The following is a 12,894-nucleotide window of genomic DNA, read 5'->3' as shown; positions in this document are numbered from 1 at the left end:
CCAGAGGGTGCTGTAGCAAGGCTCTGCGTGTCCTAGAGTCCCGGCCCCTTGCAAAGCACCCCTAAATTCATCCACTTGGGTCCAGGCCTACGCGAGGAAACCTGGTTGTCCCTGACTTGCCATTAAGGAACTGACTGAAGTGAGTTCCTGATTCTTCTGTTTGCCCCCTAGACTCAGTACACTATGGAGAGAGTGGCCTGGCAGGCAGGGCCATTCCTGGTTCCCAAAGCTTTTTCAGAGGCCAGAAATCACTTCACCTTCTCAGTCATTAATCAGCAAATCAGCAGCCCTGGTTTAAATGATGCCTGGTGCACATTGCATTTGTTTTCATTATTTTTCCTGGTCTGGCTGCTTCTCTGGATTTTTCTGGGCCATTGTTCAGGTTGTCTGTGAGCTCGGTACCATGTGGAAGTGTCTGGTGGAATGACCTATCTAGCTGGAATCCCCAGGGCTACTGGCTGGCTTTCCCTCATCATCATGCCCCTCTGTGCTCACATGAAGGGTCCGTGATGACACTTAGGTGACACTTGGACAATGGTGAGGACTGACTACAGTCTTTATATGCCAAGCCCCTGTGGTGGCCCAGGGAATGGTGGCTTTTGGTACCTCTTAGACCCTGTTCCCTTTCAGTGTGATCAGTTGATTCTGATGAGCCAAAGTTTGCTGAGACTTTTTGCTGTGAGGGTGAGGACAATATTGCCTAAGGTCTTCCACCTCTTACTTCTTCCCTTTTCTTCCATGCACAGGGTGCCAAGGGACAAGATGGCACACAGGGTGCTCCTGGAGCAGCTGGAAGCCCAGTGAGTTCTTATTTTCCACCTGACTCCTGGGGACCCTGTAGGGAAGGATGGGGCAGAGCATCTGCCCTGTGGCTCACATCTCCGGACTAACTGTGCGGGAGGTGGTCAAGAAGGCCCAGCCCACAATGGAGAAGCTGTCCAGGGCTGGTGGCCTTTTGAGCAGTGAGCACAAAGAGAAATGCTCTGGCCTCCACAGTGGTCCTAACAAATCAGGGCTTTGTCCATATGCCCAACTCACAAGGGAAATCTTTCATATGCACGCAGATGGTGTACACACACACAGAGATACTCATAGATGAGTTTGTTACTTTGAGAAGTGTGTCTAGGTTCATATCTACATATACATATTTTACAAATCCAAGTACACAATACTCTCTCTCACACACACACACACACACACACACACACACACACACACACACACACACACACACTGGAAAATGCAGACACACACACTTCCCAGTAGGCACCTTCTGAGCTCTTCTGCGTTGCTCCTGATTGTGGTCTACAGGCCTAGAATTGGGAATCTGGGTGTATTTGATCACAGAGGGGTTGGCACTTGTCCCTGAAGCTGAGACGAATTCTGTTACTTGCTACAAAGCTGCAGAGCTCAGACTTGTTTATGGGACTGGTGGGAGGCAGGATGAGGCCAACATGACTGGGCCTCCCAGGAGAGGTGACAGTAGTAAGAGGAGCAGCTGGAGTCTAGTCGCTTCTGAGACCACAGGCCAGAAGCCACTTAACATGACCAGGTCATTCATGGGACTGAGTGGGGACCAGGTCAGCTAAGGGTAGTGACCAGTGTGAATTCTGCAGAGGGGGCAGAAGGCCGGTTTCTTCCTGCAGTGCAGAGAGCTCTGCTGAGCTTGGCCTGGGCTAGAATGGAAGCAGGGTAGGCAAAAAGGCTGAGAACTTTGCATGCTACAAGATTTCTGACTCTCAGGATGCACACAGCCTGTGACAGTGGGGAACAAGGCTTGAAAGAAACCTGAGCTACTTCAGTACTTTGAGAGTCCCCTGCTCCCTCTCCTCCAGGGCTGTGACCCACCTAGATGTCCTCACACATACCTCCTCTCATGGAATTATTGCCCTGCCATCAAGTTCTAGTTAAAATCCACTTTCTCTAAGAAGCATTCCCTGACTCTCCAGTTGAAGCCAACACACACACACGCACACGCACACGCACACGCACACGCACGCACACACATCTGCTCCTCCTCATTGCCCTTTTCCTGTGAATGATGCTAGCATCTTCAACATGGCGCAGACTAAAAGCAGACTTGCCATGGTCCCTCAGACTTGTAATCTTCCAAGAACCAGCAATTGATTATGAGCCCTGGGTACTGCTCCTTGTACATTCTCCAGGGACGCCTCTTTCAGTCCAACCCACAGTCAGCCAGCCATTGCCCACTCTGTCATCTCACTGTTCTCCACAGCTTGTCTAATGCCCTTCATCTGACCTTCTTCATTATATTAGAATGTTTTCTCTAATCTCAGCTCCCATATCCAGTGTCTTCTTTCTCCCATGCTTAGGATTAAGGCCAAGCTTCACCTAAGATCTTCATGCATAAGTAGGGACTGTTCTCTTTGCCACCCCTTCCTGCCTTCCACATGCACCCACTCTGTGTGTAGGCTTAAGGAACTGCTAGAGTCCTCCCTCCTGTCTTCCCCTGTGTGCTGCATGCCCACTGATTTGAGGCCTGGCTATTGGGACATGATGGCTCTTAAGGGAAGGAGGTTCCTACTGTTTGTGAAGGGAATGTTAGGTTGGAGGTGGTTCCAGCAAGTCATGGTGACTGAGAATGGGAAATGTGTGGAGTGGCCAGAAACAGCTATTTGTAGTGAGGACATTTGGTCTTTCTAAACTGCTCTGTATCTAGGGTACTCCAGGACCCGCAGGACCCCCAGGTCTCAGTGGCCTTCCAGGAAGTGTGGTGAGTAACTGGGAGAGGGCAAAGACACCATCATGGGTTGTGGACCTATACTGTCTTCAACGAAGTTAACTCCTCTGTCCTTCCTGAAACTCCGAGGTGTAGGAATCATTACCGTAATTTCATAGGTGGGGACACTGATGTCATGACAAAGGTCACCCAGAAAGTTAGCAATCCTGAGGGTCTAGGTAATGTTTCAGCTTTCCAGGTGGTAGACTTAAGTGTGATTGCAGAAAGTCTGTACATTTCATGAATGTTGTTTCTTTCAAAGAGACAAAATGAACCTAAAAACGTCAAAGGTCCACAACTGGCCATTACACATTGGAATTCTTATCCGGGTCTCTCGCTGGAGGGCATTAAGACCTTGGCCAGCCACTCCTTGAGGCCATAGCTTTTTCTTCTGCAGAGTGGAAGCAGAGGCTGTGCTGGTTGACCTTTCAGTCCCACCTTACCTGACCTGCCAAGATTCCACCTCTCCCTCTCTGATGAGGTGACTTAAGCTGTCTAATGGGCTAGCTTTATGATACACCATAAACATTGATTTAGACTTCAGCATTCTTTCATAAAACATGCAATGGCATCCAGTCAAGGGCTATTAAGAATTTATCCTTCATAGTAGATGTAGGTCAGTCTGTGCATTCATCAAACCTTTATAGGTAATAATCATCCTAGTTTGGAGGACAAACACTGGACGTTTAGATGTTCTCAGTGCATTACCTATGTTAACTCATCTCATCACAGCCTGTTAAATGGCCACTGTAGGTCCTACTGTACACAGGTGGAAACTGAGGCACAAGGAGACTTGAGTCCTGTAGGAAGGGAGTCATGCTCATGTAGCCCTGCCTTTGCACACTGCACACATCAACTTCAACTGCCAACCCTGCTTTCCTTTGCCTGAGCGTTTGATAAACACTTTGTCCAGCCACATGCATGTGGCTAGTCGCACCACCAGAAGCAGCCCTAGGCTAATGGAGGGATAAGCAGCCCAATGACTTTGCCCCAGGTGGAATAAGTGGTGGGGGGGCTCCCAGCTTTCCTGGCAGGACTGAGTTCCAGTTTCTCAATGTGTTTCTAGATGTCCGCTGTCCTCTTTTCTCACTGTCCTAGTTCCCTACTGGTGTGCCCATGGAATGCTTACCTTGAACCTTGTTTCAGAATAAATTTTTTGGGAACTCCACAGGCCCAGTTAGTTCTCTAATGTAGAACTTGTATTCTTTGGATCATCTGTGCCCCCCGTGGTATCTGCTTTCTTGGGGCCTGTCCTCTAAGAGCTCCCAGCTGAGAGGAGGCAGAGCACTGTGCAGACCATACCTGCTTTTCAGAGCTTTGACATAGAGGTGTAGGGTCAGAGCTGCGCAAGGAGATGGGCCTCGGGGAACTCAAGTCAGGAGAGGGACCAGGTGAAGTAGTGCTGAAAAGGGGACAATGTACTCTTGCCTGGCCACCAAGAAACTGACACTGTGAATAATCTTTCTTTCTTCAGGGCCCCCCTGGTGTCAGAGGCCCCCCTGGGAAAGATGGGGAGCATGGTGAGAAGGTAAGAGCAATGCAGTCTCTCAGCATGGGAGCATCTATTCTGGGATCTTGCTGGCAGTGGAGGAGGAGCTCACTCTGCTCAGGCCTCTGTTAAGACCCAGGAATCAAAAGGGATTGTGCAAATAGGAGAGAGAGAAGAGGTCATGCCATTTTGTCATCTCCTCTAACCCTCCCAATAGACCTGTGAATCAGATGAACACCCCTTTGACAAATGTGGAGTTGGAGGTTCTGAGAGGTGAATTCATTGCCCACATCTCATAGCTCATGAGCTGAAGGGCCAGGCCTGTCTAACTCGAGATCCTAGCTTTTGTCAGCTCAGTGTTCCAGCTCACCCATTTTATTTATCAGGAAGAAGAGAGAAACAGTGTCCCCTTTCCATGACTGACAAACTCTACAGGCTGAGGAGGAGAAGCACATCCTCTAAAACCCATTGCATGTTGCTCTGACCCAGCACTCTAGGAAGTGTCCAGAGCTTGGGAAATCCAAAGCGCTCATTTGAATAACCTAGGCAAGGTAGGCAGGTTTCAGACCTAGGTCAGATGCAAGCTCCGATGTCTTAGATGATTTGTGTGACTCTAAACTAGGGGATAGCAGTGGTTCTCAATTTGGGGTAATCCTGCCCCTCCTGACATGTCTGGTCATAACCACTGGAAGGAGGGACTGCTACTGCCACGTAGTATGAAGAGGCCAGGGATTCTGTTAAAATCCCAGAACACACAGGACAATCCTCCATCCTGCCCCAAGAATCATCCACCTTGAAAGTGGTGCCAAGGTTGAGAAACCCTATGCTGACTGAAGGTACCCCTCATCTATGGCCATACCACCCTGAACACTCCCGGTCGCGTCTAAAGGTACGCCTCTTTGCATCTGGATTTGCTCAGCTGTAAAATGAGAGTGATAATAGGTATGATTAGTTTTAGTTGTGAAGATTAGCTGGAGAGCAGGGGAGGTAGGTGCCCAGGCTCAGCAGAGGACAGAGCTGATGTAGGGCTGACAGCAGGTATGTCTTGCCCACCCATGTGAACAAGTGTCCTCTCCTTCTGATGGATCATCCTCAGAGGACTCCCCCAGCTCACACACGTCTACCTTCTTCATACAGATTCCTTCCAGCCTGCTTTTCCTGGAATGTTCTAAAGTGATTTCTTTAGATCACTTTATTTTTGTAAAATGTAATATGTAGTTTGCATTTTAGTGAAAGACTCAATTTAAAAATCTATGTTTCAGAGAAAATAATTTATTTTAGGGAAAAGTTGTCAACCAATCTGTGGAAAATATCTTGGGATTTGGGACTGTTAGTTGATCACAGGTTTAATAATTACCCTTATGTGATGTACATGCTAATTTTTTGGAAAAAAAGATAATATTACAGGCTGCTGTAATGAGTACAGTACACAGACTAAACAAAAGAAAAATAGCTCTTTTTGCTGTTTTCTGATTATACTATGTCTGAAGGACCCTACATTATAATCAAGTGTCAGAGGCACTCTATTGTCAGAGTGTTGACAATCTAGAAGATTGACCAAAATGTTAAGAGTTTTATGAGGACCAGCTGAGTATTCATAACCCACAAAATCAGTGGGCAGCTGGCTCATTCAACCACTGGGGGGAGCCAAATGCCTTCTCGTTCCCAGGCTGAGGGCTGAGGCAAGCCTAGCACTTTGGTATAGGGAACCTTTGGTGCTCTGCAAAGTGACGAAAGTCCCCGACACTACAGTGTGCTCTGTCTTTCATGTCCAATGGTGGGCCTGGGGAAGGCTGAACCTGACCTGGGCTTGGAAAGACCCTCTCCACTGCTCCCTGTTAGTTGTGGTTCATATTCCCTTACCTTCCATCAGAGAAGGGATGGGGCATTCAGACTGCAGTTTAGCAGGAGCTAGCAGGAAAAAGGCATCCCATTGGATGGGGGCTGCTTATAGCTTTGAGGTCAGAAAAAGGTGAGTGAGTATTGGCCTGGAGGAAGTTCAAGCTCCCTCAGTATCCTGGTCTATGTGCTCTCTGTTTTGTTCTCTCTCCCTTTGGATCCTCAAGCTTTGTTCATATTCTTGAAGACTTATCATGTGAAGAGGGACTAGATTTTTGTCTGCAGATCTCCAGGGAGCAGGTTAAAGGTCAACTTTGGGGAAGTTGTCAGAAGGGACCATCTTATTGCCATAAAGTGATGTTGTATAGCTGAGCTGTCTCATGAAGGGAGTGCACAGCCTGTAGGGGATATGTGCCCTGCTCAGAGTTGTTGAGCAAGAATGGAAGACCATCTGTGACAGACACACCGACAGTTTCCTATAGTGGTAGAAGGATGCAGTAGGCAGTCAGTGACATGACATTGTGCTTTTGCTACAATGAAGTATCACAGACCAAGTGACCTAAACAGCAGAGACTTATGGTCTCATAGTTCTGGAGACCAGAAGTCCTAGATTGAGGTGTAGCAGATTGACTCTCTCTGAGGGCATGAGGGATTATCCAGTACAGCTTCTCTCCTTGGTTACCAACCTGCATCTTCCGCCTACATTTTCACATAATCTTCTTTCTGTATGTCTGTGACTACATGTGACCTTCTTAAAAGATCACCAGTCATATTGGATGAGCCCCATTGAGAGTCTCACTCCAGGATAACCTCATCCCAACTTCACTAGCTACATCTGTTAATACTCTCTTTTACGCTGAAGTACTGGGGGTTAACACTCCAACTTGTAAAGTTTGGGGGTACAGAATTCGACCTGTAAATCCATTATACAGTCCATCTTTTCATGCCCCCAGAGATACGGGCTTTCTAAAATTGTCAGAAAAGCCCCAAGGTTGCCTTACCAACCCCACTCTGGCTGGCTCACCATTGGAAAGCTGAGCTCTGTATTACACTAACCCTGGAAAATGTTCACTTTTCTCTCCAGGGAACAGCGGGGGAAGTAGGGAGCCCAGGGCCAGCTGGACCCCGGGGTGATCCTGGTGCTCCTGGACTCCCTGGGACACCTGGAAAGGGCAAGGATGGCGAGCCGGTGAGTGGTAGGCCAGGGGATTTCTGCACCTGGGAAACTGGGCTAAAATTGGAAAAGAAAAAGGAAAAAGAATTGAAAAAATCGCTACCAAACTTTGCAGAAAGTGAGTCATAGCCAATGAACTTGGATTGGTTGGGAAAGGGGAGGCCTGGAGCAAACAGTGTAATGAAAGTTATTTAAGAATTATTAATTCTGGAATCTTCCATTTAGCATTTTCAGACTGTAATGGACCACAGTTAACTGAAACCTTGGAAAGTCAGGCCACAGATAAGCTAAGGGAGAGGGGCCCAGTGCCTTTCTAGGCAGCACAGAACACGTGGACTGCTTGCTGCTTGCCAGGCTGGGCCAGGTGCTAAGGACACAGAGATGGATCAGACAGCCTATGCCCTTGAGACACTCATGATTGAGGGAGAAACAGTCATGAAAATGAGTAGCTGTACCTCACAGCAGTCATAGGTGGGCACATGTAGAAGGGTTTTCTGGTATATGCTGGCTCCGTTAGCCAGTACTTCCAAAGTATTATTTTAATTTTGGCTGAGTCCTGCATCAAGCAAAGCCCATCAGCCTGGAGTGGAAACCTCTCCCATGACCCACCCTAGGTCTCAATAGCAGGGCAAAGAAGAAAGAGCTTTGGAATCAGGAAAGCCTGCTTTGAAGCCTGTCCTTGGCACTTACTTGTGGGAGCCTGCAGCATGAGGACCTTCAGTGGAAAAGCAAACCATGAGATTTAGCCACGCTCACCTTGAAGCAGTAGGTGGCAGAGTCAGAAGTCACGACTAGGGCCTTGTGTCTGAAAAATACTGTTTTCCTTTGTGCAATCAACTCTATAATCTGCCCTGGACCCTGCAAAGGACAAATGCATCCCAGCACATGGAGGATAGGTCAGTGCTCCCTCATGATTCCATACCTGTCTTTGTATTGTTCATTTCACCAGGGACTTCGAGGAGCACCTGGATTACCTGGACCCCTGGGAACCAAAGTGAGTAATTACCCAAACAAATAGTAGATGGCATGGGGTGCACTTAGAAAGAAAAGGACCGTAGAAATTTTATTTTGAGCTTCTCTAGTCATCTCAATCCACTTCCACATTTCTAAGCTTATCACATTCCATTTGACTAAAGTTTCTGTGACTCTCAACTATTATTTCGAAGTAATACCCCTACATTTACAGTCAGTGCTTAATAAATGCTTGCTGATTAAATGAAATCACAAGAGACACTAGCTTTCGCCTGGCTGAGCAAAGATCTAAGTTGTCTCATATTATTAATCTAATTTTGGTTACAGATGGTACCTGAACTTCAGAGGCTTAATGCAATCAAAGTTTACTTCTCACTCACATTAGGTCTGATGAGAGTCATGGGGTGGGGGAATCCTGGTCCATAAAGCCTTTCAGGGTCTTACATTCTACGACATCAGCTCTTCCATCCTTCTCCAAAGCCTTGGTATACAGTCATGAATGAGGGGAAAGAAAGAAAGGAGAAATTGCTAGGAGGAATTTATGGGCCAGGCCTGGAAGTTAGTAATTAGTATTTTCCCAACCTCAAGTGATGGTTATGACAGGGGAGGCTGTGGAATGTCATCTTGTTGTGCACCCAGGAGGAAAAGGGAAATGTTGGTGAATGTTGTTAAGTCTCTTCCTCAATTCACCAGCTGATTCACTCCAGAAAAGACGACTTTTCTCATGAGGAGGCGCTCTCCTGAGTGAGCAAGAATTGTCCTGTGGTTATCTACGTGAATCACTCATCCCTTTGCTCGTTCATGCATTGATGACCAGTGCAATTATTATTCCATCCATCACACATCTACTGAGCTTTTAACTGCCAGTCCGATTTTAGAGTGGGCTGTGGGACAACAACAATGCATGTGATAAGCATTGAGTCTCTAGCAGCTCATGGTCCACAGGAGCAAATAGAAGTATAAACAGCAAAGGCGGTCAAGTGCTGGAGGGAAGGAAGCAAGGGTAGAACGAGCTCAGAAGCAGCTGTCTCACCCACACTGGTTTCATTGTGGATGTCTTCTTGGAGGATTTGATGTTTGTCTTGGTCTTAAAGTGCATGTGGCAGCTGACACAGGGAAGAAGAAGGTGAGGAAGCAGACCTTGTCAGGGGCATGAACTTGGAGGAGACAATGAGGTGGAGATGGAGTGTGTTCAGAGAAGAGTGTGAGCTGTAAACTTACCACATCCAGTGAGAACTATTTCACCAACTCAGATGCATACACTTTAAAGGATGTGGGTCAAAGAGAGGCAGTGATTGATATTAGAACACTTAGATGCTTGGCTTTAACTTGATACGTATATTCACAATTACACAAAAAAATGTCATTGTAAAATTACTTCTTACCACCTGCATATATTTATGAAAACATTTTTTAAAGTCTTTTTTGCCTTCATTGCAATGGCCTTGCTATCTGCCATAAAGCAGCATGTTTCTTCTGAATTAAGTAGCATTTTTCTGAAGCACAGTACTTCCATCCTAGCTGGTATTTTAAGATTCAGCACTTTTGCAATCTACATATGCTGCTGTTAGTGGAAGTCTTATTCCAAGCCCCAGAGACCAATCACCTAACAAGAGACATTTTTTCCCTTTTATTCCTTTTACTCTGTAGCTGCACCTTTGGGATTTCAATGACATAACCACAGAGTGTATTGCTTTTAAAATTGAATGTAAGAGGTTTTCTTAAATAACATCCAGCGTAGAGAAGTTTGAAGCTCCAGGGATGCTTACTGTATCTGCATCGAATGTCTTTGCTTCATGATTTGTCTCCTTATTCAAGAGGCTGGCCTCTGTAAGCATCTTAAGCTTGCACTAATTGAGATTGTAGTATGCTAATGTGCTTGCAATATGCTAATTTTATTGTATTGTCTGCAATCAAAATTTTTCCTCAATGGGAGAATTACTTGCGTGCCAGAAGTAAATATATAACAGTTCCCTATTTTCTGAAGAACAAAAAGGGACTGGCTTTGCCTGAAGTTGGGGGTATATAAAATAGCTCCATGTGCCGGGAGCAGTGGGCATCAGTGGGTGGAAGGAGGAGAGGGAAGCCAGGCCCAGCTGTAGGAAGCCCCCTGGATTTACAGCTACCTGAGGAGCATAATGGAGTCTCCCTGCCACCAGTAAACCTAGCCCAGATTCATCTGCAGGGCCTGAGCACTCTGAATTGTTCCCTCTTAGAGAAGAAGCGCCTCAGGACCCAGAAGACATTGCTAGTCATTTAGAGGAAAGCTTCCTTCTGCACTAAAAACGGCAGAGCAGCAAAATGGCTTAAAATGTCCTTTTTCTGTGATAATTATTTATAACAATTTATCTAATACTAAGAGATTTTTTTCTTCATTTATTTTATTCTGAAGCTATATTTCTGAGATCTCAGCAACATAACCATAGGTGGAGTTTGGGGAAAAATAAATGATATCATGCCAATAAAAATAGTGCCCTAGCATAGTGTTTGTCATACTCACCTGCTCGAGAAATATTTGTGATCCATAATATTTGATCATTCTGTGGATTCTGCTTTAGGGTTGCAGCCAGAAGGTGGGCACCCAAAGAGTCTGTATCTGATCAGAAGGCATATTGTTAAAGCCTGGGGAGAAGTGAGGTGGGTGAAGGCATCCTTAAAGATTAGAGAGGCAGGTTGAGACGCTGGTGGGGTGAGGAGTGCAGAGACCCCTGGCCCAGTCCAGTTGACCAACCAGTTTCAACTCCATCAGGCCAATGTTTCCCTTATTTAAGATGTGAGACTTTAAACAGGTGACCCTTTGCATGGTTGATATTATATGTATTTGTAAGGTTGAGTGTGGTTTAGAAGTAAAGGTTTCCATTGTCAAGGCATGGGGAAGATAAGTTGGAATCCAGAGTCATCTTTAGCTTGGGTTGCTCAGGGGGAAGAAGGTGGGAAGGTATGCCGGGAAGAAGGGAAGGACGGATGGAGAGGAATCCCAGGGTACCTTCTGCCTGCCTTGAATGAGAACTGTCCCAGATGCTGAGTGAATGCATCTCAGGGCACTAAGAGAGGGAACAGCCTGGAGGTTTCTCCTGGTACACCTCAACCCTTCCTGATTACTGGTTTTGCAGTAGTCTTAGAGAAGTCTTGCTTCTGGTAGAATGAATATGTATGGGCTTCATACAGAACTTGCTTAGAATCCCAGCTCAGTTACCTATAAGACAGATGACTTGAAAGATGGCTTTGTCTTTCTGAGACTCTCTGTTCCTTTGCTGCGTGAAGGAGTAAAGAATAGTTGACATTGAGAAGAGCTCCTTCAGAGATAAGTGATGTTAGGGGATCATCATCCCTAACTCTATGCATGTCCTCTCCATCCAGAACCCCAAACTTCCCCACAGATTTCTTCCCTGCAGTCCACGTTACAATCCTAGTTCATGCACCACTTTCCATCTTACTCATTAGCCTTCTTGCTTTTGCTGACAGAGCATTAAGGTTTTTACTCTTTTATTCTCTTCTTGGGTCATTTTCTTTTCTTTTCTTTTTGGTGGGACTGAGGTTTGAACTCAGGACTTCATGCTTGGAAAACAGGTGCTCTAACACTTGAGCCACACCTCTAATCCATTTTTCTCTGGTTGTTTTGGAGATGGAGTGTCAGGAACAATTTGCCTGGGCTGGCCTGCAACTGCGATTGTCCCAACCTCAGCCTCCCAAGTAGCTAGGTTTATAGGCACCAAGGCTGGTGCCCAGCTCTTGGGTCATTTTCTAACATATAGTTCATTAGGCTGTGAAGAAGTTTCTTGGGAGAATTGTTGCTTTAACACACAGATGGAGCCAAATATGGCCATTGTGCAGAAAAATCAGTCCAGGGTTCAGCACTGCCAGGCTGGGTGGGGATGGTCTGTCTAGCATGTTCCTTCCAGTGGAGAAAGCTTATTTGGATCAAAGGCAGAATTCTGCATCTGACAAAATGTGGCTGATGAAGGATTACCTATTCCTGCAGCCAGGGCCACCAGTGCCAGGCCCTAAGCTAAACACTGTGGACCCACTGTTGCATGGTATTGTATCCAGTATAGGATCTAATGCATTTGAAGTACTTGATAAATATTTGTTGAATGAACAAATGAATGGAGAGTCTGTATTTTCAGTGCTTACAGAGAATTAAGAAGTGAGATGCACAAATGAGGGGGAAATGTGTTAAGTTTAATGAAGATGTTACAAATATTTGTGAGAAGACAGAAGAGGAAGTCAGACTGAGGCAACTGTGTGAAAATTGGATGATTGGACTAAGCTAGTTGATGGGTAGGTGCTTGGAAGCTTAGAATGTGGACAGATGAATGTCTCCTGTAAAGGCAACAGCAGATGTAAGAAGCAAAGGTAGATGCAAATAGAATGGAAGAATACGGATTTGGATGTGGATATGACTTACCTTGCAGAGGTTAAGGTTTGTTGATATACATTGACTATGGCTTTGGGAAGGGGAGGAGAACCTCACCTACTCCATTGTTGCAACAAGCTAGTGACAGATAAGTCACAGATCATGTTTATTCTTAGTTCATCTTACTTGTTTTCATATTTGTCTTATTTCTTGACCTCCTCCCTTCCTCACCCTCCCTATAAACAGTAATTGATTTTTGGATCCTAAGTGTCTTATGCTCTCCAGACCCAGCCATACCTTATTATTCTAAAGAAACAGAATAC

The 12,894-nt window shown here is 45.9% G+C and overlaps 1 protein-coding gene across 1 annotated transcript in view; it reads left to right on the top strand.

Annotated features, from left to right (window-relative positions):
- The window catches only part of Col22a1 (collagen type XXII alpha 1 chain), a 247,389-nt gene that overhangs the window by 152,483 nt on the left and 82,012 nt on the right, over window positions 1-12,894 (top strand). The window contains exons 35-39 of the mRNA XM_020188246.2: window positions 747-800; window positions 2,681-2,734; window positions 4,215-4,268; window positions 7,153-7,257; window positions 8,192-8,236. Of these exons, the coding sequence (XP_020043835.2) occupies window positions 747-800; window positions 2,681-2,734; window positions 4,215-4,268; window positions 7,153-7,257; window positions 8,192-8,236 (312 nt within the window). The remainder of the gene's footprint in view (window positions 1-746; window positions 801-2,680; window positions 2,735-4,214; window positions 4,269-7,152; window positions 7,258-8,191; window positions 8,237-12,894) is intronic.

This window comes from Castor canadensis, chromosome 3 (genome assembly GCF_047511655.1).
Source record: "Castor canadensis chromosome 3, mCasCan1.hap1v2, whole genome shotgun sequence".
Taxonomy (NCBI): Eukaryota; Metazoa; Chordata; class Mammalia; order Rodentia; family Castoridae; genus Castor; species Castor canadensis.
The sequence above is the reverse complement of the archived record's forward strand: the minus strand, read 5'-3'. Positions and strand labels throughout refer to the sequence as shown.